The 26,305-nt window shown below is 41.1% G+C and overlaps 2 protein-coding genes across 3 annotated transcripts in view; both read right to left on the bottom strand.

Moving 5' to 3' along the window:
- Window positions 1–20,877, bottom strand: part of cacna1ba (calcium channel, voltage-dependent, N type, alpha 1B subunit, a) — a gene marked incomplete at both ends in the record, with an annotated part of 86,720 nt that extends 65,843 nt beyond the window's left edge. Inside the window, 3 exons of the mRNA XM_083978554.1 lie at window positions 14,322–14,461; window positions 18,120–18,225; window positions 20,618–20,877. Coding sequence (XP_083834680.1) covers window positions 14,322–14,461; window positions 18,120–18,225; window positions 20,618–20,877 — 506 coding nt within the window. The remainder of the gene's footprint in view (window positions 1–14,321; window positions 14,462–18,119; window positions 18,226–20,617) is intronic.
- A 2,705-nt stretch (window positions 20,878–23,582) lies between these two features.
- Window positions 23,583–26,305, bottom strand: part of ehmt1a (euchromatic histone-lysine N-methyltransferase 1a) — a 130,745-nt gene continuing 128,022 nt past the window's right edge. For both annotated transcript variants that reach the window (XM_083978477.1, XM_083978476.1), the window contains 4 exons: window positions 25,787–25,873; window positions 25,587–25,665; window positions 24,921–25,096; window positions 23,583–24,104 (listed from right to left, as the gene is read on the bottom strand). In XM_083978477.1, coding sequence (XP_083834603.1) covers window positions 23,990–24,104; window positions 24,921–25,096; window positions 25,587–25,665; window positions 25,787–25,873 — 457 coding nt within the window. In that variant the 3' untranslated portion in view covers window positions 23,583–23,989. The remainder of the gene's footprint in view (window positions 24,105–24,920; window positions 25,097–25,586; window positions 25,666–25,786; window positions 25,874–26,305) is intronic.

Here is a 26,305-nt window from a genome sequence, read left to right as displayed (position 1 = left end):
GAGAGATGCTCAGAGAGAGGAAGCCTCTCCAAGAGACAACACTGGTAGGTGTCGCCATAGAAACAAAGGAGGCTCCACTGATCTCATTAGAGACAAACAGCCAGGAGATGAACACTGGCTCAGTGAGAGTCAAATGCTCTTCTCCCGACTACAGTATGTGTTTCTTAACGTAAGCACACACTCAAATTATATCTGTGCAAAAGAAGTGCAGCCATGCAGCAGATTAGAGATAAGAAAAACTATTAAATTATTGTCCTACTGCTGTTAGTACAATAATTACACTTTTTATGGTGTCAGGGAAAATGTTAATGCTTTTAATATTATCTGGACAATTGGCTTAGTGTATCAGATCACCAATAGTTATTGCAATTTAATATTTTCTCATTGTCAATATGAAATAACACAACCACCAATGTGTAAGTCCTTCTCTCGTCACTTCCCTACCCTCTCTGCCCCCAGCGCATTGGTTCCTCTTAGAAGTAAGCCTTTGAAAATGACACATAAATAACCCTATGTGGTTTCATATAATATCAAACTGTTGGACGTCATAGTTTGTATAGTTTGTGGTACAGTACTTATTTTCAATAGCAAGTTCACATAAACTTCATGAACAGGTATGAGGACATGAGTCCAAAGATCAAGTCAGAGGTAAGCTATCAATCTGAACTGAATAGCATCACACCAGCATCAGATTGTTGGGGTGATTTTCAAGGAGACAGGGAGAGTGAGACTGGCCTGGGTTAAGGCAAAGCTGATCAGTACAATGGGATTGTGGATGTCCTTAAGTGGACCAGACAGAAAATCCCCAAATTCAGGTGTGTAAAGGTTGGCATGTCATAATAACCGAGAGGCTGTTAAATACTGAAGGTTCTGACACTTCTGTAAATGTGATATTTCAGCTTTTTTTTTATAATAAATTTACAAATTTTCCATTAAATGTTTTTACTTTGTCATTATAAGAGATTGTTGAGGGGGGAAATTAAAGCATAAGTCTGCAACATAACACATGGATTGCACTCTCATCTCTGTGTGCTGCTATGAAAGTAGCCACAGCAAAACTAACAGATAAAGAAAGCCTTCATCTGCTGCATTCGACTTACTTTTCCCCATCCACTGAGACGGTATGATGCAATTAAGTTCCAATCCTGTTGGCTCTGTTATGCAATATCATAGCTTTATAACTGCAGAGTGCTTAACATCATAACTGCTTCACTTAAAAAAAAAAAAAAAAAAGAGCAGTCTGCCTTCATGATTGTGGAGCTTTGTTAAGCTCACCTGACCTGCGTAGAGAGGCAAACTGCTGTCATAGAGGCTCTGTGATCTCATCTTGAGATGTCTGTTTATTCTACTAATGTGTGTATATTTATGTGTGTGTGAGTGAGTGAGTGAGTGAGTGAGTGAGTGAGTGAGAGAGAGAGAGAGAGAGAGAGAGAGAGAGAGAGAGAGAGAGAGAGAGAGAGAGAGAGAGAGAGAGAGAGAGAGAGAGAGAGAGAGAGAGAGAGAGAGATGTGGTCACATGACATCACTCTGAACAGAAAGACAAACAGTCAAACACCTAAAAGGTTTAGTAAGACCTGCTTAAAATACGACTGAGATCATGTCCATGAGAACAGCAGACGGACAGCAAACAACATGACTCTGACTGTCACCAGCGCAGAGCCGTGATAAAAAAAAAAAAGCATGGATGTCTAAACAAACACACAGCAGCAAGAAATTACTGTTGGGACACTTTTCTCTCTACATTTGGTTACAGGTGTTATCTCCACGTCATCCTTGAGTTGTTGAAGAACACAGGGCTACAATATTTCACAAGTGAAATATGTCCTTCTGTTCAGATTGCGCTGGACCATTTCTGTGATGGTCAGTAAGTGCAGATCAATACTTTGAGTTCAGCCAGAGCTTGGGGCCATAGCCAGTATTCATGAAATGAACATCAGCTTAACATAATGACAGACCATGCTCAATAAACGCTCATCACTGTCTGGCATCTAGACAAAGAGATAACATAGCTGAATGGGGCAAAATAACCAATTCTGGAGAGAGAGCCTATTCAAGACTTGCAATCTGGGAGTGGCCCTTAGCCAGAATACATTAGATGTATGGGTTCATTTGATCCTCCTGTATAAACACACAGTCACTCAAGCTCTGCGACCACAAGCTAGTGCTTCCAGCAGCATGCTTCCTGGCTTGGTTTCCTTTTCAGATTAAAATGTAAGCAAGGTAGCATGCAGAGATACACGCCCAGTAGCCGAGTGGAGGTGGAGGTAGAAGTGGCTGGTTGCCTGGTTGCCTGTTGGGTCCCGACCCTCCCCAACATTCAGCCCTCAGATCAATCAGCTCCCTAGAGGAGGTGGTGCTGGTGGGAATGCAGTGGGGGGCTTCAACACCTCCTGGGACATCGATCGATCGGCAGTCTCAGAGACATCAGTCCGGAAAGAAAACACATCAGTGCAGAGATTGTCTGTCTGGCTCTGACGCATTCTCCACCTCATCTCTTTCCTGGCAGTGGGTGTGACAAGATTTTTCTCGTTGCTCACAAGATTTTTCCCACTAAGGCCATTTCGTTTTGCTCACCATGAAACAATCATGATCACAATATCTCAAATGATCACAGCTATCAGTATTGTCTTGGTGTTGTTAAAAGTAAGTAAGAGACAACCTGAAACTGATTTACCAGGTGAATATTTGCATTAACATCTACGTCTATAGGGACCAATAGTAGTACTGGGTTTGTCTGTTGCAACACTGTAAACATTTTTTTTTCTTTTATATGATTCATCTTAACTAAGTAAAGTAATTAACCACAGTAATTGCTCACAGTCACAGTGGAATATAAATGGTACCAACCATCTAACATTTTTGTCATGACATACACCAGTAACCGCTTCATCTCTAATTGAGATACAGTAAGGCCTTCAGGCTTTATCATGTTGTTTGATGTTATACTGTAAATCTTTCCACTGGGGAATGATTTTCTATATATTAAAGGCTAAGCAGCAAATGTTTGAAAATATATGGAGGCCCATTATTATTCATTTTGTTAAACATCTTGATTTAACAGATGAACAAGTGACTGACTAATTACTGTGATGAAATGCAGTTTATAATTAGTACACAAAGTACAGGTGGAGGAGAGCAATTATGGTCTGTGTGTCCACACACACACACACACACACACACACACACACACACACACACACACACACACACAGTGTTGATGTGAAATAAAACCTAAAGATTACCCTTGCTGACATGAACTACATTTGTAGTTACTAAAATTATGCGCAATAAACCTTCTACAGTAAAAAGCCACAAATCTTAAATCTGCAAAATTCTTGTAGACCGCTGCTGACTGAGAAAAACAGGCAGGCTCACAACAGTATAGGAGGAGGACAGAGGCACACACAGGTCCCCAGCTGGGCATTGTATGCACTATAATGAGAAACAGTGGGAGTTATTTAAAATAGACAACAAACCTGCTATTTGCAATTCTCATAAAGAACCAGTGATGTGATCTCTATACCTTTAAGTACATCATCACAACAGCAACAGGTCATTTGTAGTGAAGAAGAGACAAACAATTAGAAAAAAAAGAATTGAGGTCGTATCCCGAAGACTAAATCCTGGATTGTCTGACTGAAAAACTGTTTTCATAGGGAAATGTTCTGTTTTGGGTTAACACTCCATCCTATTTCAGCGCAAAATATCAGATAAAAATAGACATTTTACAACATTTCATTTAAAGTAGAACATATAATGTACCTCAGGTAATGTACACTGGAGCAATACTGTGCACAGTGCTTATCAAACAGGATAAAATGCACTCTGCAACTGGGCTAATTCATCCACAGTGAAACCTACTCAATTATTCATTTATTTGTTCCAGCCTTTTTCTTAAGAGAGAGGCTCATTAGAGAAGAGCTCACTGTACAAATGCCACAGTCTGGCTTCTCCAAGAGCTTTAAGGCAGATGTGTGCAACTGTGCATTAGCTCCAACCACAGAGCCATCATCACAAGGTCCACAGGATCCTGCGTCTGGATCATCTAGATTGTGATAACCCTCTTTGCATGACTGAAGCTGTTCTGAACACCTGAATGGCTGGCTGCTCTCAGTGCCCAGAATAGATTCACCAGAGTGACAATACTTGTTTAAAAAAAATGGGTGATATGAAAATACACTCAACAGTGTCTGTCAGGGTTGGGTATTGCCAGCGCTGTCCTGAATCAACTGAGTCCGATTCACAAGGTCACAATTTTATTTCTGATTCTATATGATTGAGTTAGATGCGTTTGTTTCCAATTTTGCTTGTATGAAAAACATTCTCAGAGAATGAATGCTGATGGAGTTGGGGCATCATCCACTTCACTGGTTCATGTGTGAGAACCACTGGTGAAATTCACAAACAGTCATACAAAGAAGTCTCCCAGAACAAGGTTAGGGAAAGAGCAAGAACTGGTAAATGTTCTTCTCCTCCGCTCCTCTGCACTAGATGCCCAGAACCAAATACAGCAACTACCTAGAGAATATAGTGAGCATTTTAGTAGCTAAAATGCCAGATATTTTTCTCACTCTCTTTCAATTTTTCTCACACAACACAAACACAAACTGAGTTAATCGGGTGAACACAAATGCAACTCCAAATAAATGCTAATATAATTCTGTCTTGCTGAACAAATTATGAGATATACAGTAGTAGCTAGAAGTTGGTAATGTGTCAGTGGTGCTTGCTTTGATGTCTCTTGCAGGTTACCATTTTTGATTGGTAATTTGCGAATGTTGTTATAAACATGTCAGTCATAGTCTTATTTGCAGTATTCAGCATCTGCTTCATATTCATTTGTGGTGATTTGTATTTATGACACAAGATAAAAGCTTTATCATGATCAGCACTCAATTTAGGACTGCCTGGGAGAATATGAACCAATATCATCAAATGGCATCCTTACCCTTCACAATAATGACTTTTGACACTGTTCAGCATAAACACCCTGGAGCACAAATTGATAAACATCTTTAGCAGTGTCAATCCCCCCGATAATGAAGTAGGGGATCTGAGTATAACTTCTTGTTCAAGTCAGTCACTGTGCTTTCAGACCTCAAGAGGGGAAACAACTGTGTTCTTTCTCTTATGGGTTAAAATGCAGCTCATGATTAGGTAAACCTCCTGCTTCACAGGAAGCAGTACTTTTGACACTGTTCAACATAAACAACACCCAACAAGTCAAATTAAGTCAAAGTAATTCATCACTGTCATCACTCACAGTAATGCTAACTCTCTGGTATAATCATGAAATAGGGTGAAGCCGGCAGCGGTAGTTTCATGTCTACAAGTGATTAGTAAGTACGGTAATCAAAAAACGCAATCTACCTAGAGACATAGAGGTTCAAGGATAAAATTGTAATTTCTGAAGAAAGGTAAATGTTAGTTAGAAAAAAAGAAAGAAAGAAAACAGATATAAAAGAAAAGAAACAGAAACCACTACCTGATCTGCAACAGCAAGAAACAGAGGGTCTTCAAGCTTCACAGTCAGAACAGTCACAATACTTGACCTCATTCTAAATTCAAATGGAGCAAAGATGCTGAGTTGTGGCTTTCAGATTCAAAGGCTGGAAGGATTTTAATACGATTTTTGTCGGGGGCAGTTGTGATGTATCAATTAGATTTATGAGAGACTTCTCCTAAAAAAGGAGAACTGACTATCAATTATTCAATTTTTTTTTCTTTCTTTTTCATTTTTTTCAATTTATGATTCCCTGGGTGAAAAAGTACCATAAAAGCATAAAATAGAGCCATGTTATTCCTGTTGTGCAAGTTACTAAAAAAATATACATTCTACTCAAATATTACCATCACACATAGAGTAGAGCTATCCTAAGCTATGTGAGGCAGGCTTTGATCTGCGATGTATGAATGAGCCACTGCATAAATCCTGCAGCAGCTGTTTGGATCCAGTTGGCTACAAAGAGGAGTGCTGGAGTGAATGTATTCGCTCTGTGTTCAGCTCAATACAGTATTGATCTGGGTGGGAGCACAGGGAGGCAGATATATGCTCTTATTAGCAACTCCCTACATCTTATTGGAACATGGTAGAGGTCAGACCTGCCTTGCGGGACACAAGTCCAGCCTCTTCCCCAAACACTCTGCTCAAACATGTGATTTGCAGCATGATCAGTTGATGGCATGTTCAAAACGGTAATGGTGTCAGAGTAGGATGGAATTGAACTGTCTCTTATGTCAATAGTAGGTTGAGCCCTTGTGTGTAACAGAATGAACACTTTAAATAGTGAATATCTCTGCACAATTGGCTCGCTGCCTGTTCTGTGTATAATATGTTTCTAAACAGCACTGCCTCTGTAAATAGGAAACAAACAAAGTGACTCAACAATTTGAGCCAGTCAGCAACAGGGGGCGTTCTTGCTTGTGCAGACAACAAGGGAAAGAGGAAGAGAGGGGGCAGATTGGCATGGCCAAATAAAACAGACAACAGCCTGTTTAACAAACAGTACCATTGTCCATAAAATAACCTTCCATCTGAATGCCAACATGATCCTGAACACAACTTACCAAAACTAGGAGAATGTTGAATTCTGAATTTCCTACATATGTCCATAAAATAAGATATCTAGTTCATATTATGATTGATGTTTCTATACATTGTAAGCGATTGAAGATCCAAGAACAAAGGAAATGGTCAAAGTTGTACTGAAACTTACGGCACATTGATTAAACATCAAATATGGATTTAGTACCACAAAAGAATACATTCCACCTTAAAAGTGTGTGGTATCTGAACCATAACTGTAACAGGAATATGTCGTGTTCATGTCATATGGTGTGGTGCAGCCAGTTCAATCAAGGAAATGTCAGTCAGCTCCGCAGTTGTCACATGATGAACAGACAGCTGGTGAAAACACTTGTCAAAATCTCTCAGTTTAACATTTAAGCACAACAAATCATTATTTTCATCGCCTGAAAAGCTGTGAAACAGGAGCTCCAGGTTCCAGCTCACCTTGGCCATCGTGAGCCCACAGCTGTCAACAGCAGCAGATATCAAATCAATCAACTACCGATCAGATAAGTAAGGGGTTTGTTAACTCCTGTCTGATCACCTTATCCCTCACTGACAGCTTCCCCAATCTCAGTTATAAATATGACATGCACAATGTGACAGGACTCACTGCAAACCCAAGACCTAAGTAGCACATAATAACAGCACATAAAAGGAAAACAATTCTACAATTGTATTCTCTGACTATTTTGTTGCTGTACTTTGCTGCTGTTATTGGCTGCAGACAGGTTAACCTCTTTCCAGCTGAGCTACGATGGCAGTTGACGGAAGCTTCCATGTAAAACATCCACCGTCAATTTTTAATAATCACACAGGGAGAGAGAGGCCTGTCGTACTGTAAAAGAGGCAGAGGGACCAAAATATCGCTCTCTTCCTGTGCAGATGCCATGACTGTCACTCTCCCCTCTCATGTATATAAATAACAGCCAGCTGCCCAGCACAATTCACTCCCCCCTTTCTTGGGATTTATGAAAAATGACTTTCTAAGAAATGACTGAAGTCAAATCAAGGTTACCAAACATAAATACATTGTGATAATTCATAATGTAACAAAAAACACAAGATTAAAGAACAATTCCGTGCAAATTCAACCTGAGGCTCTAGTTTCCTAGCTCTAAATGATGGATTCTGAAGATTTTCTTTTTAGAGCCCCAGGTTGAATTTTGAGTTTTTTTGTGATTGTTGCAGGCAAAAATCCTTGATTATGCGGCACGCTTTCTTAAAAAATATTTATGCAATTTTATGCAATGAAATTGTGGTAATTTGCAAAAATTGCAGGAACTTGCAAAAACTGCAGTTTGATGAGTAGGAAAATAAAGTGACTCCCTCAACACTATGTTCTCACTAGGCTACTTGTAAAGAGTCATTTCTATTCTAATGACTTCCTATGATAAGCAAGCATACTTCATCACAGAAAGTGCTGGGAATAATTAAGTTCTCATCTTGTTTTGTTTCAGACCATAATAAACACATGGCTCAAACTTACAAAAAGAATACGCTACAACTTCTGTAAAAATGAATAAATTAAACAATAAAATAAAATGTGTGCTTCCTGTTTTACAGAGGCAGCTATTTGCTCAGTCTTTTGCGCTTATTTTTGTTGGCAAAAATGGCAAATGAGACTTATTTGCGGACTTCATCATGGCTTTTCGCGGGGTTTGCAGCTTTCCGATGACATCGCTTCATAATGTTCCCAAGGCAACAGGAGGAAAATGGCTGCTCTTGTGTGAAGTAAACGCAACATTTTTCAACTTCAAGATATATGTGACTTTTTTTGCAACGAAAACGCGGGGATTATGAAATTGTGCATGTCCCGCATATCCCACGCATTTTGCATGGAATTCTGCAATTTATGCGGCAAAAGTGCGGCGTCTCTGAAAAAATGCAGCCCCTGCATAAATGTTCGGACTTTGGCTGATTATGCATTAAATTATGCGATCACATAATCATGTTTTTCTGGAGGGACTGGTTTGAGAAGAGAACATGCTACTGTGTTAATTGGTGAACTTTAATGATACATTTTGGATAAGGTGAAGCAGCTTTTAGTTCCTCTGCTCCTCACCTGTGGAACAAGCTTCCTGAACACCTGAGCTCTGCTGCCATTGATCCATTGATCCATTGATCAGCACTACAATTATAAGCTGGATGCTCATAGTCAGTGACTCACTGCTAACGACTAATTACTGTGGGCTTTCAACACAGCACATCCTGCAGGAAATGAACGTGATCATCGTGGAAAGGTAATTTGTTGATACAGTACGTGTGTACATGCATGTTCATGGACTGTGTGTGTACATTCAGCTGCATGCGCTCCATACGAGTGATTTGGTGTCTACCTTGACAACATGGTTCAACCTGTCAGTGTAGCGTGACACTGATAAGATGTGTAGAGCGCTGTAGTAATGCCCTCTAACCGCCATCTGGCCCTTCAATTATGGTTATCATGTCAGCCTGCTCAGCTCCAATTCAATCATGGCTGCCCCGGCCGCTCCCATCCACATACACACATAGTGGCGGAGACTGGCTGCACATGGGCCCTCACAACCTGTAAATAACCCTCACTTATACACTCATCACCCTCAGCTGACATACATATAGACACTGACAAAAATACATCCACACAAGTGCACTGACAGAGATCAGACATAATTACACACACATACTGCTAGACTCTCCGATTCAAATCATTCTTCATTAAAAAAAAAACCTGACATCAGTCTTGTAATATGTGTCTTTTACACTCTCCTCTGGATGTGTGAAACTGTCACAAAGACATCTGGTCAGATGAGCGCATAGAGCTGCTCCAAATCCCTGCCATAAAATACCTTAGTCAGTAAGGACAGGGTGACGTGTTATATATACACACACACAATATATATATATATATATATATTTTTTTTATTTTTTTTTTAGAGTCAGCCTAATACCTCAGTACACAGCACTTTATATCTATCATCCATTTATTCTTTCTCCCCAAACCCAACTCAGCCCTAAATATCAAGCACCTGGTGCTCATTTGTATTGCAGCTTATTGTATCATTGTGTAAATTACATGTATCTTAAATGTGTTTTGTTGGGTTGTGCTATGATTTGTCATTTTAACATAGGCCTACCTGTTTTTCTGCACATGTAAGCAAAGACAAATGTCTGCCTTTTGCATGCAAATGCAGAAAAAGTATTTTCCATTCACACTTGGAGATCTGATCACTAAAGCACATGTCATTCAAGAGAAATAATAAAAACAAGTTTTCATATTGACATTTAAGGTGCATTGATTGATTTCCAAATGCCAATCATGCACTTGCACTTTAGAATTACCACTACAATTGCATTACAATTGGCAATGTTATAGAAATATCTGTGATTAAATTATTATCAAATTGAATCGGGACCTTGTGAATCAGAATTGAATTGATTCAGGACCTCCGTGGCAATGCCCAGCCCTACTAATGAAAACAGAGGAGGACAGTAAAGATCAAAGCCATGCTCATGACATAGTTTTGTGTTCTAAATGGACAAACTGTGAAGAAGAACAAACCTGTTCAAAGCTGACTTAAATATACAAATTCAAGCTGCTGTTTGTGAATAGTGAGAATTGGTATTAATATCCATCTCAGGTGAGCCAATCAGAAGGCGTGATGTTGCATGAAAAGTTACATTTTTCCAACTATATTTGCACCGTTTCAGACGCTCCTGACACACCAGATGCTCCATTCGCACCATTTATATTGATTTTAAATGTAGAGTTGCCGCTCAATTCGTGTCTTTAGTGTCTGGAAATTGGCATAAAAAATAAATAAATTACCTCAGATGAGCTGCAGATCTTATGGGCAACTTAGGTAATTAAATTTTACTTTAATAGAATTTTTCACACGGGTCAAATGAATGTAAATCCAGTGATACTGCCTGGAAGGAAGGAAAAAACATCTAAATTGCAGTGTTTGCTTTAGAGCATTTATGACACTAATGCTTTAGGGATAGAACATACAACAACAATGGTCTTAGGATAAATCCCTATGGAGGCATATGCAAACACACACACACACACACACACAGATCTCTGCATCGTTCTGGTACATAGATGGCATTTATCACAATTTGCATGGACTGCTTCCCTGTCTGTTCTGCCAACAGGAACAAAGGCTCCCTGACTTCCAGTGGGTGGGGCTGGGCCACTGATGAGGGGTTTGGGAATTGGCAGAGTCTCTGTTTATTGCAGTGAGGTTCCTGACATAAACCCCAGTAGATGGGCCAAATAAATCTCTGTATCATTATGTAAGAGAGGCCAGGCTATCCCCTGGTGGAACCAGCAAGCGCCCAGGGACTTTCTGCAGTGTAACAGCATCCTCCACCACTACCACCGCCCTTCCCCACCAACATCCACCACTGTTCTCCATCTCTCCATCCCCCCACACCAACAACACTATTCCCGTACTAGCTTTCTCATCCAATACCAAGGGATTCTCTCTGTTTACTTAGCCACAGACAATCAGAGTTGACAGAGTGAACAGGTCCAGCAGCATTACTTTCAGCTTACCGAGCGTTTCCAAAACCAATAACTAAATGGTGATATTGTGTAGGACATGCATCATTTCAGCAGTACAATCAACTGCTGGGAGGAAGTCAACATTACAGCAGTTGTATCTCATTAGAGAGAGTCAGTTTTACCGAGTGCTGAAACAATCAGTTAAATATCCAATAACAAATTTGGTTTAGAGATGCCCCAATTGATCTTCCACCGATCACTGTGCTCCAAGCCACAAATCACCTTAACACTGATCACCTGCAGTCAACACTTTTGTCTGCAATTGAGAGAAGCACTGTGTGTGCTGCTTAGTAATGTAGCCCAGCCCCCCACCTAGTTCACTGTGCTGACGAGCAACAGGCCACCAACCAAAACAACATGTCAGCCATGTGATACTACTAAAATGTACAAAATCTGCAGAGCAGGGCCCTTATCAAGCCACAGCCTATCTTCTCACAAAGAAGGCTCTGAGGCTTCCTTTTCTTTAATCATGCTTAAACAATGTAAACTCCTTTCAGTAGGTTTTGGCAATGAGCTATGACAACATTCATGATGTTTGTAAAAGCACTGACAACACTGATGCTGAATGATGAGAAAGTTGCACAGCATTAGAAACACACAGTCATTTATGGATACTGTATATCTCACTTTTGCCTTGATGCTCTGAAGAAATCACTGTTACTCCCTTCTTCTCTGGAGGAGGGTCTGGCGAGCGAGACTACTGTTACTCTGCCCTCACTGTCTGCCTTAAACTCAGCACGGAGCAGAAGGAATGAATGTTTAATTGCGCTATTAGTGCCGATGGAGACTGTCTATGCCACTCATACTGTATGCTATGCTAGATTCACCAGGATAAAAATACTGGTGTGATATGAGGTTATTGACGGACAAGACAAGCCCCCACCCCCCAACCCTCCAGTTTAACCTCCAGTTCTGTTTTGGGCAAAGATGAATCTGTCCATTTCCTACCCTGAACAGAAGAGAGAGGGGCTCAGTCTGTTGAGACATGCACCAGCAGATTTTGTGCTTACTTGCAGGAGTATAAGGTTAAATTGAGTTGACGTAACAAGTTTCAAGTGGTTTGAAATGGATGGAGCACATTGTTTACAACACTACAACAGCTGCTAGCAAAGAGAACAAGGTCAGTACAGTAGAAGACTGTACTGGTATAAAAGAAATTCACCCTGGCAATAATTTTGGCCTGCTTTCAATCAGTTGAACACCGCCCACCACAACTCCTTTGCATTCCCCTCAAATATGCATACTGTACTAGAGCTGTCTTTTTTTTTTGGAGCCACGGACAAATGTACCAATGAAAGTGTACCAGTGTACTCATATGCTGTTGACAGACTGCCAGATGTTCACGTGGCTGTGGAGTACAACATTTCCATACTCAAGTAGACATACCAGGAAGAGAAAACCCAGTTAGAGGTATTTCTCTCTGCTCTTCTCCTTCTACCAGTCGCTGTTTTCAGTTGACACTGAAAGATGCTGTAGGGGTTGAAACTGGCTCATGATTTTGGCACATTTGGCAATACAGTATTTATTAATAATAAGCTCAATTTTTAAGGTTATTATTTACTACAGATAACCATACAAACTCAACACTTTTACAAGTCTGTACTGTACAAGTCTGCATGCAAAAACAGCTGCTTTTCAGAGATGAATCTGGAAAACCTGGATCCAGTAGGAAAAGATACAGAATCCATGTGCCTGCTGTGGTCAGTCATTACCTGCCAAGGCAATTTATCAGGCCACAATGAGCAGATTCTCCAGACTTTTGCAAAAAACTAATACAGCCACGGTTGTTGACTCTCTCCACCTTTCCCACTGCGTCTGCTGTGTTTCCCTCCCTTTTGTTTGTCAGTTGTTCCTTTACATCCGCTGATCCGCCTCATCTCTCCTGTCCCCCTGACATCATCCACACCCTGTCTATTTTAAACAGATATTTTGGCGGCCTACTATGGATGCTGACACTCAAACCTATATATTTCAACACCACCTGCACTCAGAGTAAAGTGAGAGGCTTTACCCTGAGTACGCTAACTTGATCTGTCCAAACAACAAGTGCTTGGCAAGCCCTCTTATGCCAGTGTCTCTACTCCACCAATGCTAGTTTTACCGCCAGCAACTGTCTGTTCAAATCATAGTTACGTTCAGGGGGAGTCAATAGTGGATTAGCCCACTGTAAGAGCACTGCACCCAACCCAGTATCAGACATCCACTTCCAACCAATGGGATGGGATCATGCTGAATGAGAATTGGTGCAGAGATGAACACACAGACATTTACAGACATAAAATGGGAACAAAAGAGAAACAAAAAAGCAGGAAAACACAACAGACACAAAGGAAAAAGGGGTAAAGGCAGAAGCTAAATACAACATCTACCCTGGAATAAATGTGCTCAAAAAACCCCTTTATCATGCCTTGTTTGTTGACCACTACTACAGATCATAGCTCTTTCTCTCCAGCACCGTTTACGCGATTCGACGTCTGGAATAGCACGGTAATAAACACATGGTGTCCAACACTGGACCCTCGCTCCCAGAACCAGGCCAGAAGGATCCATTAACTTCCCTTTAAGAGCTACATCCAGGAAACTGTCACCTCGTTACATTGGGCCATTTGTGTTTAAAAAGGTTATCAATCCCTCTGCAGTCAAACTCAAGTTGCACAGTTTCATGAGGATTCGAGCCACAGTCCATGTTTCTCAGTTAAAAGCAGTGTCAGTCCCTCGCCTCCACCAGCCCAGCCTCTGCCAGCTTTGCAGGATTTTACAATGAAAAACCTAATATGTCAGCTGTTTCTGAGCCTGTGTCGTGCCCTTTGGGTCCAATAAAAAAAACTACTGCCTGAAACAATTTGAATGGTTTTTCATCATTTCTCTATCAGTGCTGGTGCAACGCAAAAATATTTCAGCGTTGCACTAATGTTCTGCATGGTTGTGTGTAAACGGATCTCCCTCTGCACATCTGATGGAGACAATACCACCTCAAGACTCCATTTATTCAGACAGGAAGGAAACAGAAAACACCCTGCCATCTGTAATGGCTAGCCTCCACTGATCATTAGAAATGTAAAACACACACAAACACATACACACACACATACACAACAGAGAGAGAGAAGGAGAGCAGAGCTATCCCCTCCTTTCATTAATCATTGCTGCCCATCAGCTCTGTCACTTAGGAGCTGTATAAGCCATTAGGCTAGTGCTACTCACCCTGTTAGGACCACCACAAAGTCCATTACATTCCAGCCATTACGTAGGTAGGAGCCTTTGTGAAAGGCAAAGCCCAAGGCGATGATCTTGATGCCAGCCTCAAAACAAAATATTCCAATAAAGTAGGGCTCTGTGTCGTCCTGTTAGGAAAAAAGGGAGATTATAGTAAGGAGTTACTAGTTGGCTGTGTGAGTCAAATCAGATGCTGACAACTAAAATCTTTAAATGCAGCTTCAGACCTGAAGGTCTCCTACAGTAACATAAGAAGAATGAGAGTGTGTTTGAACAGGCCACTCTGATGTTTAGCAGTTTTCTCTTTGACTCTGTTTAAGCCAAATAATCATATCAGCAGATGACTGATTCAGTGCTTCACCACAAATTACCCAAATGTATTTGATCAGTTCAACTTCAATACACAAAATCTTTTCACTTATCAAAAATAACACATTCTTTTCAGTGTCTGGTCATACTCTCTGACGATGGTACATTCAGGGACACCTATGAAAGTGATGTAAAAATAAAAGTTGTTAGAAGAAGCAAGACACATACATACCAGCAAAATGTTAGTTTGTACGTGACTTTTGTTGCCAATGCAAAAACTACTGAAAATGGGATTGTTCCCCTCTGCCTCTTTGATTACATCTTTGTTGATTTTAAATCAGCATTCATCAATTTTACATATTGCATTAGATATCCTGTTTATAATTCTCAAAGTAACGGTGTATTCAGACTAACATTAGTACTACAGAAAAAATGAACTCTCCTCTGATGACTCAGCAAGAAGTTGAACCTGACTCTTCCTTGGCCACTAGAGATGAAGCAGAAACAGTTTCATGCTATATCGTGACAGAAAGGCCAGTCGGCTAGTATTACTGTTGAAATTGTGGCTATCACTATCACCAGCGTGGTTGATTACCGTGGTTAATTAATCTCATGTTAGGTTCAGTCAGCATCAACCAGCGACCGTCTCTTAGACGCGGCGAGCAACGTGGGTTTGGCAGGACCAGTGACAGGGCTGTCATGGAGCCTCTAAAATCATACTAGACCAAAGTCAGTGGGTGTAAGTGTTTTCTAAGTGGGTAAACCACAGAGCTCAGACAGTAGGCAGTAGAGAGAAACTAAGCTGTGCCCCCTGAGCTCAATGTAACCAGTGTTTCTGGTTTAACAGCACCATGCAGGGAAAGTGACAGGTGTGTCTACAGCATCTGTGGCTGAAACATGTTATAGCATGAAAAAAAAAAAGCTTACCCCTTGTTTACAGAGTGCACATGCAGCATTGTTTTTACTATTATGAAACATTTTCAGTATATTTTAACAAAACTGTGATAATACTGATGAATACTGTGATCATTTATGCAACTATAAGTTTGATACTACATTTTTGTATGTTTCATCTCACAACACAATGTAATATTATCCAACAAGGTGCTGGTGTTGTCCACATATAAGATGCATGCAAGTGCATATTTAGCCTACAAACACAAAGATCCATTACTAAAACAGTTTTTACTGGAATGATTTCCAGCCGCTCACCAGTGGAACTGCTTGCATTTGTAGCCAAGGGTTATGAGCTGTGCCTGTGCTTAATAAGATTATGAAATAATAACGCGATGGCTCTGTAGACTGAACCAGATAGAAAAACGTTACTGCTTCCCCCACACTGTCAACAAAAGCAGCACATTAGATACCATACATCCATTATTACCTTTCATAAATACAGTACACTGAGCAACGTCTTACCAGAAGGAACTTCAATTCCCATTTTACTAAAATCCAACTCAATTAAAGATCTTCCACACCTACTGAAAAAAAAAATTAAACAGGCTCATAAACACTAGCAGCAACCTGCCATCTTTTACTATCAGTAAATGACATTATGCTCGTATGTCCCAATGTTAACACAGTTATGTCACTCTAATCCTAATCGGACATCAGATACACTAGCTGATACACCATAGTGTCTAGACACACCAGACGTCGAAACAATGTGCTATTATAGTGAGGAAACGCACTAATCCACATTGTCACATCAGTTAACAATATGACAATGTGGATTAGTTTAAGTCTTTGAAATGAACTGGCTCCCTAACAGTTCCTCCAGAGCAAAAACAGTTGCTGCTGCTCATAGATGCCTGAAATATGAAAAAGTCAGCGGCCAGTGGCTCCTCAGCCAACCAGGATCCCATCTAGTGACTCTTCATCCTGCTGTAAGGGTGAAATAGGTTGGGAGGTGTGTAGGGTCTATCTATCATGTTGGACTACCTGTTCTTGTTCATTAGAGCTCAAATGTCAACATCAGGGTCCATCACAACCAAGACCCTGTAGGGTTCCTTCTAGCACAGAGGCAATTTCCTACTGTCCTTCGTAAGGATTATGCAGTCATACCAGATCAACCTGTGCATACAGCTGGTGATGGACTGCTCCATCGTTATATTCATGAGTGTCAGCATCACACTGCCTGGCTGGCACCCCTACAAAAACAGTCTCCATCCTCCACCTGGGAGGTCAAAAAGTATGGGGAAAAGGCAAGTGCACCACATGCACCGAATCATCAACTGGGACACATGCAGGCTCCCTGTCCACAAGTTAAATCTTAAGGATTATATTTGGTGCCACCATGAACCAGTGAGTTGTTTTTTGAGCAAAACCCCTTTCATATACTGTAATCCTTCCATTCACAGGTCCACCTCCGCATGGTCTTCATTTATGCCAACCAGTCTGGTGAGCACCCGCCCTGTTCACTCCATAAAAATTTGTTGCTTAAGCCAGTGGTTGCCAAAATAATAATGAACTCAATAATAATGAGTTTTTAACCATCAGTATCAATATTTATTATAATTTCATTTATTTCTAAAGTATTTTTAAACCTTGTTTATGTTCGTAATTTTCTAATCATATATTTTCAACAAAAGTCTGTTTTGCTAATGATTTGTCAGCACACGGATTCCTCAGCAGAACATTTACTGGAGTTAGTTGATAAGTTAATGATAAAGGTAAGACAAAAATGCTGTGAAGAGGATGTTATCACTCTGTGGGAGACTACTGACAACACGTGTCTGATCATAAACTCCACAGTGTACGTGTCAGACAGGATCCCCGTCTCAGAGAGATCAATGAAAGCTGGGAACTACGGGGTCTCAGAAGTGACATTTGCCCCTGCACCTGCCACCACCAGCTATTTGATTGGACAGCAAGGCTCACGCAGCACTCACTTCTTCAATGGACACACTCAACATGAGAGCTGGGGGTGGGGGGTAGTGCACAGCAGGGGTAACTAGAGGTAATTATACACAGTGGGGATCAAAGGCAGTTCTGCAGGGTTCTGCTGAACCTACACTGCTGAGAGGGATCCTGTGACAAAATATATAACATATTCCAAATGTTGTTTGCAAATGATAGACAACAGCGTCAAACGTGCTGCACATTTTCAGCTCTTATTAAAACACGTTATTTTCACTCTGTGTATTCTGGCTCTGAATTGTTCAAGTCCATGAACACATGGAAGAGAAAAGGGGAAATATTGGATTAAGCAGAGCATAAGTCCATTACTTCACTGCAGCAGTCAGAGTCTGCAGCTGAAAACAACCAGACCACCTCTGTGAGCTGCTATGCAAACTGGAGCCAATTTTACAATTATTTCTTATAAACAGAAATCAAAGACACAAAACACACAAAAATGTCTCAGGACAAAAATAACAGCAAAGCGTCACTGTGAGTGACTACAGGTCTTTATCTTTTCTACACCATTAGAACATGAAGAGCTGCACAGTAGGAAATAAGGAGGAGTCGTGTACTCACCAAACGTTCTGACATTGGTGTTTTGTCTAAGGCCGGTAGGTGTTGCTCCAAAGCCAGCACAATACAGTTTGCGATGATGGTGGCCAGGATCATGTACTCAAATGGAGTAAGAGCATTAAGGAACATGTGTGGACAGGAAATTCACAGTCTAATTACCATGCAAATAACAAACCAAATACATAAAAACATCAGAAGATGAAATTCCAATGTTAACAAATAAAACATCCTTAACTTGTCAAAACCATGACTGGCAATGAACCCATTGCAGCTGATTTGTTGCTTGGTGTCTGTTGGTCTATCCTTCAAACTAGATACCTGAGGGCTAACTCCTACACCTGGCAATAAAGTTTAAAGTTTCAGACCAATTTCAGTTGTCGTACCCATTCATCACCCAAAGTTGTTAAAATAGCGAATTCATTTGCGCCTATATATGCACCCATGGGTGTGTTGTAAATACACTTTTTGACCCTAATTCTATTTTCCTGAAGGGACGGTGGAGGAAGTGACAACAAGAGAGAGAGAGAGAGGTGGAAGCCATAAACAGCTGATTTTAAGGCTCTGATAGAGTAATGTCTTCTTTTCTTTCCTGGCATATGTGCCATTCTTAAAGAAATCCGACAAGGTGGACTCATCTGAAAACTGCGATGTTACAATTACTCACTGCAAAAAAAAGTGACTCTATCTACTAGATTAGTATACAGTAATTACTAGAGCTGCATGATATGCATAACTTCTTTTTTTGCATACTGAACTTTCCAATATTGTAGTTGGAATCATTTCCACATTTGACACATTTTACCCAGAGGCAGGCCCTGTAATTGGGATACTGCAATTGGCCATATGGCAAGTTTGGGTATATTTCAATTAACTATGCAGCCCATGTATTAACTACACTCTACATTTTGAAATTGGGGCATAGCAATACTTGAAGAGGATTGATGAACTTACATGGCAAACACAAGATCCCGCCACAGCCACGGAGGAAATTACAATGCTGAGTTCACAGACTATTGTTTCTTATTACAAGTGACTGAATTTGACGTGCAGATTTGGAGTTGCAATGTCAACCAGTTGTAGGACAAGTTCACACATCCTCTCTCATAAAAATACAGTTATCATCTCTGCCTATTGGGATCCTCGTCGTTATGCAGTGCCCTCACTTCTTCTTTCATGAAATAATTCACAGATTTGTACAGATTACTGGGTCTCTCAACATCCCTGCAGAGCGCCGCTGCTGTCATTAGCTCTACCACCCCAATTTGCCCTCAGGGCTGTTCCTGCTCTGCCATGAGGAGGGCATCCTCAGGAAAGACAGCCGGCCAATGGGCTCCAGCTGCTTTGGGCCACAATAGATCATCCTTTGGCGCTGTCATGATTGCTCCGCATCAGGATAAAGACTCAGTAAGGCAATACGACATCAAAGCATGATAAATGTTTGTTCAGCACCGGGGGGTAATCAAGCAGTGACTTAAGTAATGGAGGCTATTACACAAATGTGAATTAATTGCAACACCTCTAACACTCATTACCATATGAGGTATTTAACATTGACTTTTCTTTACAAAAGTATCCAAATATACACCAGTGAGAAGTTATTTTGTTGGTGAGTCGATACACTAAGTTCAACAGGTGGCCGCCACACTCACAAAATCATTCCCTGCAAACTAAATCAATTACAAACGAACCGGCAGCTCATTTGAAATGCATCTGCTGCATTTTATTGCTATGGCTTATTTGTTGGGTGTCACACCCATGCAGATTGCCACCGCCTTGATGCTGAGGCCAGCCTGCTGTTTGCTGGGAGTTCAGCACTCTGGACAGCACCATCTGCAGACTACAGCCTATATGCCACTGACACAGGTGTCTGGCAAGTAAACCTCCACCATGATGTCATTAAGTCTATGGACTTTAAATCCAGGCCTTGATGTACTTAATACTCTAACAAAATTCATGCTTGTTTTGACCAGAATCCAACTGCACAAACAACAGAGACAACAAGGCGACAAGAATCTCCCTGACTTTACCCAGAGAGGGTCTAAGATGAGATACCATGTCTGTGTAACAAAAGATCCTTTATTCCTCCTTTTAACTGATCTCATTAAAGAAAGGACTCCAAGCCTCATATGTGACTGCCTAGCTGGGCCACATCAAAGACAATGTTTAGATATTCTGTGAAGGAAGACCTTTAACAGCATGTTTACACAATAAAAAATGATGGATGGAGGATCCAATTGTGGCTGCAGCCCTATGTTTTAGTCTGTGGGAACAACAGGAGAACCAACTGTGGACGTTCAAGATTTCAGTGATTGAAATGACTCTTTGGAAATTGTAGAATTGCAGGCTTTGAGGCTGTGCCATTTCGTCTTGCTTAGGCTTAGATATCATATTCTACATACATGTTTGTTGTGCTGCTAAGAACGGGACCTTAAACAGATTAGGTTAATTAGGCGCGGGGACGTCGAGCATGTATGAGGGGTATAACTGGGCAGGAAGGATATGGCCATTCGGTGATCTTTTTGGCATATTTCCGTATGATGTTATCCTCGCTGAAGATGAACAGAGAGCGGTTAACGGTGAGGCAGCTCTGCTTGACTGGAATGGGGTTGTAAATAGCCATGGTCCTGGCTCTCTGGGCCATCGTCTGCTTGTACACCCTTTGCCCCCCCAGAGGCCCCGGCTGCCGGCTGGCCCCTCTGGCCGGGCCCGCGGGACAGCTGCCTCCATAGCGACTGGACAGTTCGTCTTCAAAGCGAGCCATTCTTCTGGGATAGAAGCGCAGATCTTGCTGGAGAAACCAAAACTGACAACAACAGAGAAGATATGGAAAAGAAGCATCACAACACACACTGTCGTCCCGTACGTCTCCAGGTCCTTTAGGTGCGCGCGTGTGTCGTCCACGAACAGAGGAGTCAAACATTCACAACAAAAACAAGCAGAGGAGGGAGGCTCTTTTTTTTTTTCTTCCTCCGCGTCAGGCTGTTACCTCCTCAGCTCCGCCGCCTCCCATGCCGCCGCCGCCTGTCTCTCCCACATGAAATTGTTGCTCAAAGTTCAGATGATCAGACTCCCGTGATGCATCATTTTTGCCACGGGTGTTCCTGCCTCTCAGACAGACTCCCCGTCTCCGAGAGAGTGGTACTAATGATGCGCTGGCGTCAACGCTACAAGTCCATCATCATCATCAAGCTACATCCAGGATGCGCCTTCCACCAAACCAAACCAAACCCCGGGTAAAAACAAAAAATAAAATAAAAAATTTAAAGACTACGACACAGAAAAAATACTGCGAACCAGAACCAGTCACAGTAGAGAAGTCCCAGACGCGTTTACCTCCAGAAAACGTCCAAAAACGACATCGTTTCCGCCCGTTTTAAAATACAAGACTCGTTTTTTGTGTTTTTTTAAAATGCAAGTTGACCGTTGGACCGTTGGACGCCGCCGGTTACAAATCACGCCGTCAGTTGTGTCAGTTTTCTCTCGAGCGGTAACCGAGGAGGAGGAAATCACGGGACTGAGCGGCTCGTCGTTTCCCTGAAGTGGCCCGTTGTTAATGTGCATGTAGAGATATCACTTTCTCCACTGCTCCTGCTGCTCCTCATCCTCCTCAGACTCAGACTCTCCCCCACCACACCCCCTCCTCCTCCCCCACACGTGACCGACAAGACGCCAGCCAAGTGGCTCCTCCACCTGGGCCGGCCCTGTTTCCATAGCAACAGGGAGGAGAGAGCGCGAGCGAGAAAGAGGAAAAAGAAAGAAAGAGTATGAAGCTGTTCAACATACGCAGGACATAGATGTTGGGCTGGCCTCCAGACAGCACCGAGGAAGAAGATTAGAGAGTTTCTAAAAAGCCCCAGCACTCCTACTATACGTGAAAACGTTCATTCATTTAAGTAATTCAACTTAAAAGGTGAAATGAATATATTATTTAGACTCATAACAGGCATTGCAAGATATTTCAAGCTTTTATTTGTTAGAATTTTGATTATTATGGCTTACAGCTTATGAAAACCCCAAAATCAGAATCTCAAAAAATTTGAATATCGTGAAAAAGTTCAATGTTGTAGCTCAAATTGTCAGCCAATTAATCCAAAACACCTGCAAAGGGTTCCTGAGCCTTTAAAAGCTCTCTGTCTGGTTCAGTACAGTTCGCAATCATGGGGAAGTGAATGAACTTTTTCACGATATTCTAATTTTCTGAGTATTACCTGTACTGACAGCGACTGTGGGGTTTGCTCGAAGGCAGCATTCAAAACCCTAACCCTATTCTATCTAGACAGCTGCAATTAAAAACTACTGACAAACAAGAATAAAGAACCACTGGTTTGACAAAAACACAAAGAAACAAGTTAGAAAATGAACTGAAAGATAAAGATTCTACAAACAACCAAATACCAATTGACAATAGGACTGCCATTATGAAGGCTAATTGATTTTAACTTTATTAGGTGAGTTATTAACACCATAACATAGCAAGTAGTAGTATAGGCTCCTTGTTTGGAAACAAAAAAAAAATCTTAGGATTCATTAATCTTACTAGTATTTACTGCAAATTGTGATATGAGCTGTCTGTTCACACATATGGCAACAGGAAAACTCCATTAATTATTCAAATCTTCTGATGTAATATTGAGCCTCTAAAACAGCAAAAATCAGGGTCAGTCCATGAGAGTTAAAAAAAAGAAGAAGAAGAAATTAGCAAATATCTCAAAGTGTGATTCTTTAGATAATTATTTCCACCCAGCAAGTTTGGTTTATTCAAGGATTTCAGTCTCACCCCATGGATATCAAAGTCATTCCCTTTTTAATTTATTTAGCATCCCACAAAATAAATCGCATATCATTTTGGTAAATAAAGTGATTGTGATTTCAGTTGATATAGTCATGTTCCCTTCTTCAATCTTCACTGAAAAATATATAAACACAACGGTGTTGATAATGAGATTTTAGTTGGTTACTGAATCCTATAGTCCATAGGTTATTTTATATCTCCAACACTCAAACTGTATTAAATGGCCAAAAGCATAACAATAGAATATCCACTGTTCTGGATCCTGGATACTTGCAGTATTTCCAAAATCGGAAACATTAATGCAATGTTATCCACTATGCAATGTTATTTTTAGACAACAGTTTTCCACCTGCCTCATAAAGTTTTTTTTTTTTAAACTAACTTTATTCACAATACACAAATGGTAAATCCTCCTTCCAAACCACAAAAACAAAACAAGTGGGATTGAAATGTTGAATTAAGAAAATATAATAAAAAGAGGTCCGAATAAATTATACTGAGACTGACATAACTTTATAGTTTTCTTTATAAATTGGTGTGGAATAATTTATAGAGACCTCATCCTGACCTGAACCCCATTAAACAACTGGAAGGCCTCAGTATTGGACCTCACTGAGCTTTTGTGTCTCTACTTTCATTAACACAAAACAGGACAAAAAGATGCTTTAAAATTTTTAATTGCTAATTAGGCATGTAGTAAAAAGTTCATAGAAGAGTTCAGACAGACTACCATTAACATTAGTTCAGCTCATTATTAACTCACAGATACAACAGTTTGCAGTACTAAAGGGAGAATCTGTTGATGATAAAATCACATGTTAAGCTTTTTTAACCTGATTCTTGGCTCTTTAAAAACTAGTCAGGTCCACTCTCATACAGTATTTCTTATTCTTCATACACAAACTTGACCTCATGTATAAATAAGTCACATCCTGAGTTCTTGGATGACACATTTGACCACAATTCATATTTCATTTACTGTTTTAAAACTTGGACTTCAGATAAAAACAGTAACATCCTGCTGGTGATTACCTGACGAAACATGTTCTGTGGCTTCTGCAATGTCAGAAATGGACAGAGATCAGTGGTCATCAGGGACCTTCTCTCGAGCAACCGAGTGGCGGCACTTGACAGACCCACACTGGCAGCTGAAGTACTTGCTCTTCACCCTCCAGTAGTGATCACCATAGTCAAATCTGGAGAGGAAGAGACCCCAGCAGCCCATCATCATTCAGTGCGTTTTACATGGACTTGACTATCCCAGATATGATCGGATTTTTGAGTATCCCATTTTTGTGATTATGCATGACGTATACATCATATCCCGATTTCAGAAACCAGGATACACCAGTAGTTTTGCTACCCAGAGAACTCTGAAAGAAAACGGGATACTGTTGCATGTATACACCTTACCCCAGTTTCTGCAACTATCTGCGCAGGTGCAAGCAATCAACACACACGTCATAGATGTCACACAGTCGACTAAAGTTGACCTGAAGGTTTTCCCTCCACTCAGAATCCATAAACTGTATTAACACGATCCAAGACCACCATTCACGTCTGCGGATTTCATCAACATCTCCCTCGTCCAACGCGATGGCAGTGACAGGCAGAGAGTGGTCAGAGGACATGTTGTCGCTCTCGTCTTCTGTTGCTAGATATAAGATGAATGAGCCGTATATGCAAACGCAATCAACATTTAGCAGCACCAAACCGGCAAGAACAGATTTCAAAATTGCCGCAGTTTGTGTTGTGAAAAATAAACATCACAGGCACCTGCACTAATAAGATGCAGTAATCAGAAACCGGGATACTAGTATTCATCATGTAAACAGGGATATGAATAACCTGGTTTCTCTGTGTGCATGTAAACGCAGTATCCCGAATATGATCATAAATGGGATATTGCTCATAACTGGGATACTCAAGTCCATGTATACGCACCAATTGTCATTTTTTTCATTCTTCTCTAATGAACAGTAAGAGGAATAGGTTGTTTCTCCAGCACTCACCCTATCTGGTCTCCAGCTTTGACGGGCCTACTGGAGAAGAAGGCTATCCTAGGGAAGCGCAGGTCCTGATGCATGGTGAACACCTTCACAGCCAGCAGGTTGGGCTCACACAGGTGGTTGATGAAGCGGCCGATGTTTCCGAAAAGTCTTGCATCGATACAGTGTACGTCTTTCACCTGCATCAGACAATCACCACAGACGTGTCACAGTCACATGATGAGGCACTGTGGCAACACAGGCGAGCACTCGGCCAACCAGACAACAGTTTCCAGAGACCTCTAACGCTGGGTCACACAGAAAGTGAGGCACCTGAAATGTCTTTAATAATGCAACTACAACTATAGTGAGCAGACTAGGTCAAAGCTGAATCAGAGAGTAAGAGAGTGAGAATGTGATTAGTGCTGAATGATATGCAAAATTATACTATTTTAGCATACACTGCTACTGCAATATAAGTCATGGTTTCAAATGGAATTATCACATACACACTTTGCTGTATAGTTAGATCACGTAATTAGAAATGCTGCCTCCTGGCATCATTTTTGGCCTCCTTAGTATAAGCCCCTCCTCCCCATGCTATCAAAATGCCCTTAAAAAATGAAAAATAAAAACCACCGCCATTGCCAACTGCAGCTTTAAAAAATTCAGGTCAACTAGTCAAGTCACCTTATTGTCGAGGGTGAAGAGGAAAGAGTCGTTCTCCCTTTTGTCAGCCTCTGCGTCAGTAATGATCTCCCCCACGTACCTGTGGAAGCATGGGGAGGGGGGGGTGGGGGTTGAGAGAGCTCAGAGCTCAGCTGCTCTTCAATATTTCATGCTGTAAAACATTGAATTCATTCGTTTCTCTTATGAGAGCCTGTCCTCACTCGCAGATGAATGTTCCTTGAGGGATATCCTGCATCGCCCTCACTCCCCAGCCCATCGTCTGTGTCCTGAAGAGTTGCAGCCGGGCTCTGAAACAAACAAAAACACCACCACCGAGACAGTTATGTAATCGAGCAGCTGACGAAGCAGCAGCTCAAGCTTAAGAGGAAAATTAAACAAAATATGACACTGATTATATTTCTGAAAATGGTTTCAACAGAGAGAGGTAGTCTTTTTTTCCTGTGTATACACCGTCACCTCCTCGTTCCTTAGATGAGAACACAAAAGGTGGACACAGGAAACAAAGAAACTGTTTTTCCTAGATATTCCTGCACATTGATTTTCACTTTACCTACAAATGAACAATTTTACTAAGTTACTATGAAAGACATTTGGGAGAGATGATTGAGTATAGGTAGAAGAAACCAGAAGTCACTCTGAGGGCAGCACAATGATATGTGACCTTTACAGCTGACCAAAGACCAAAATAAGCTGACATATTGTGGACCAACTGTAAGGTT

This window comes from Trachurus trachurus (genome assembly GCF_905171665.1).
Source record: "Trachurus trachurus genome assembly, chromosome: 9".
NCBI classification, from domain to species: domain Eukaryota; kingdom Metazoa; phylum Chordata; class Actinopteri; order Carangiformes; family Carangidae; genus Trachurus; species Trachurus trachurus.
The sequence above is the reverse complement of the archived record's forward strand: the minus strand, read 5'-3'. Positions and strand labels throughout refer to the sequence as shown.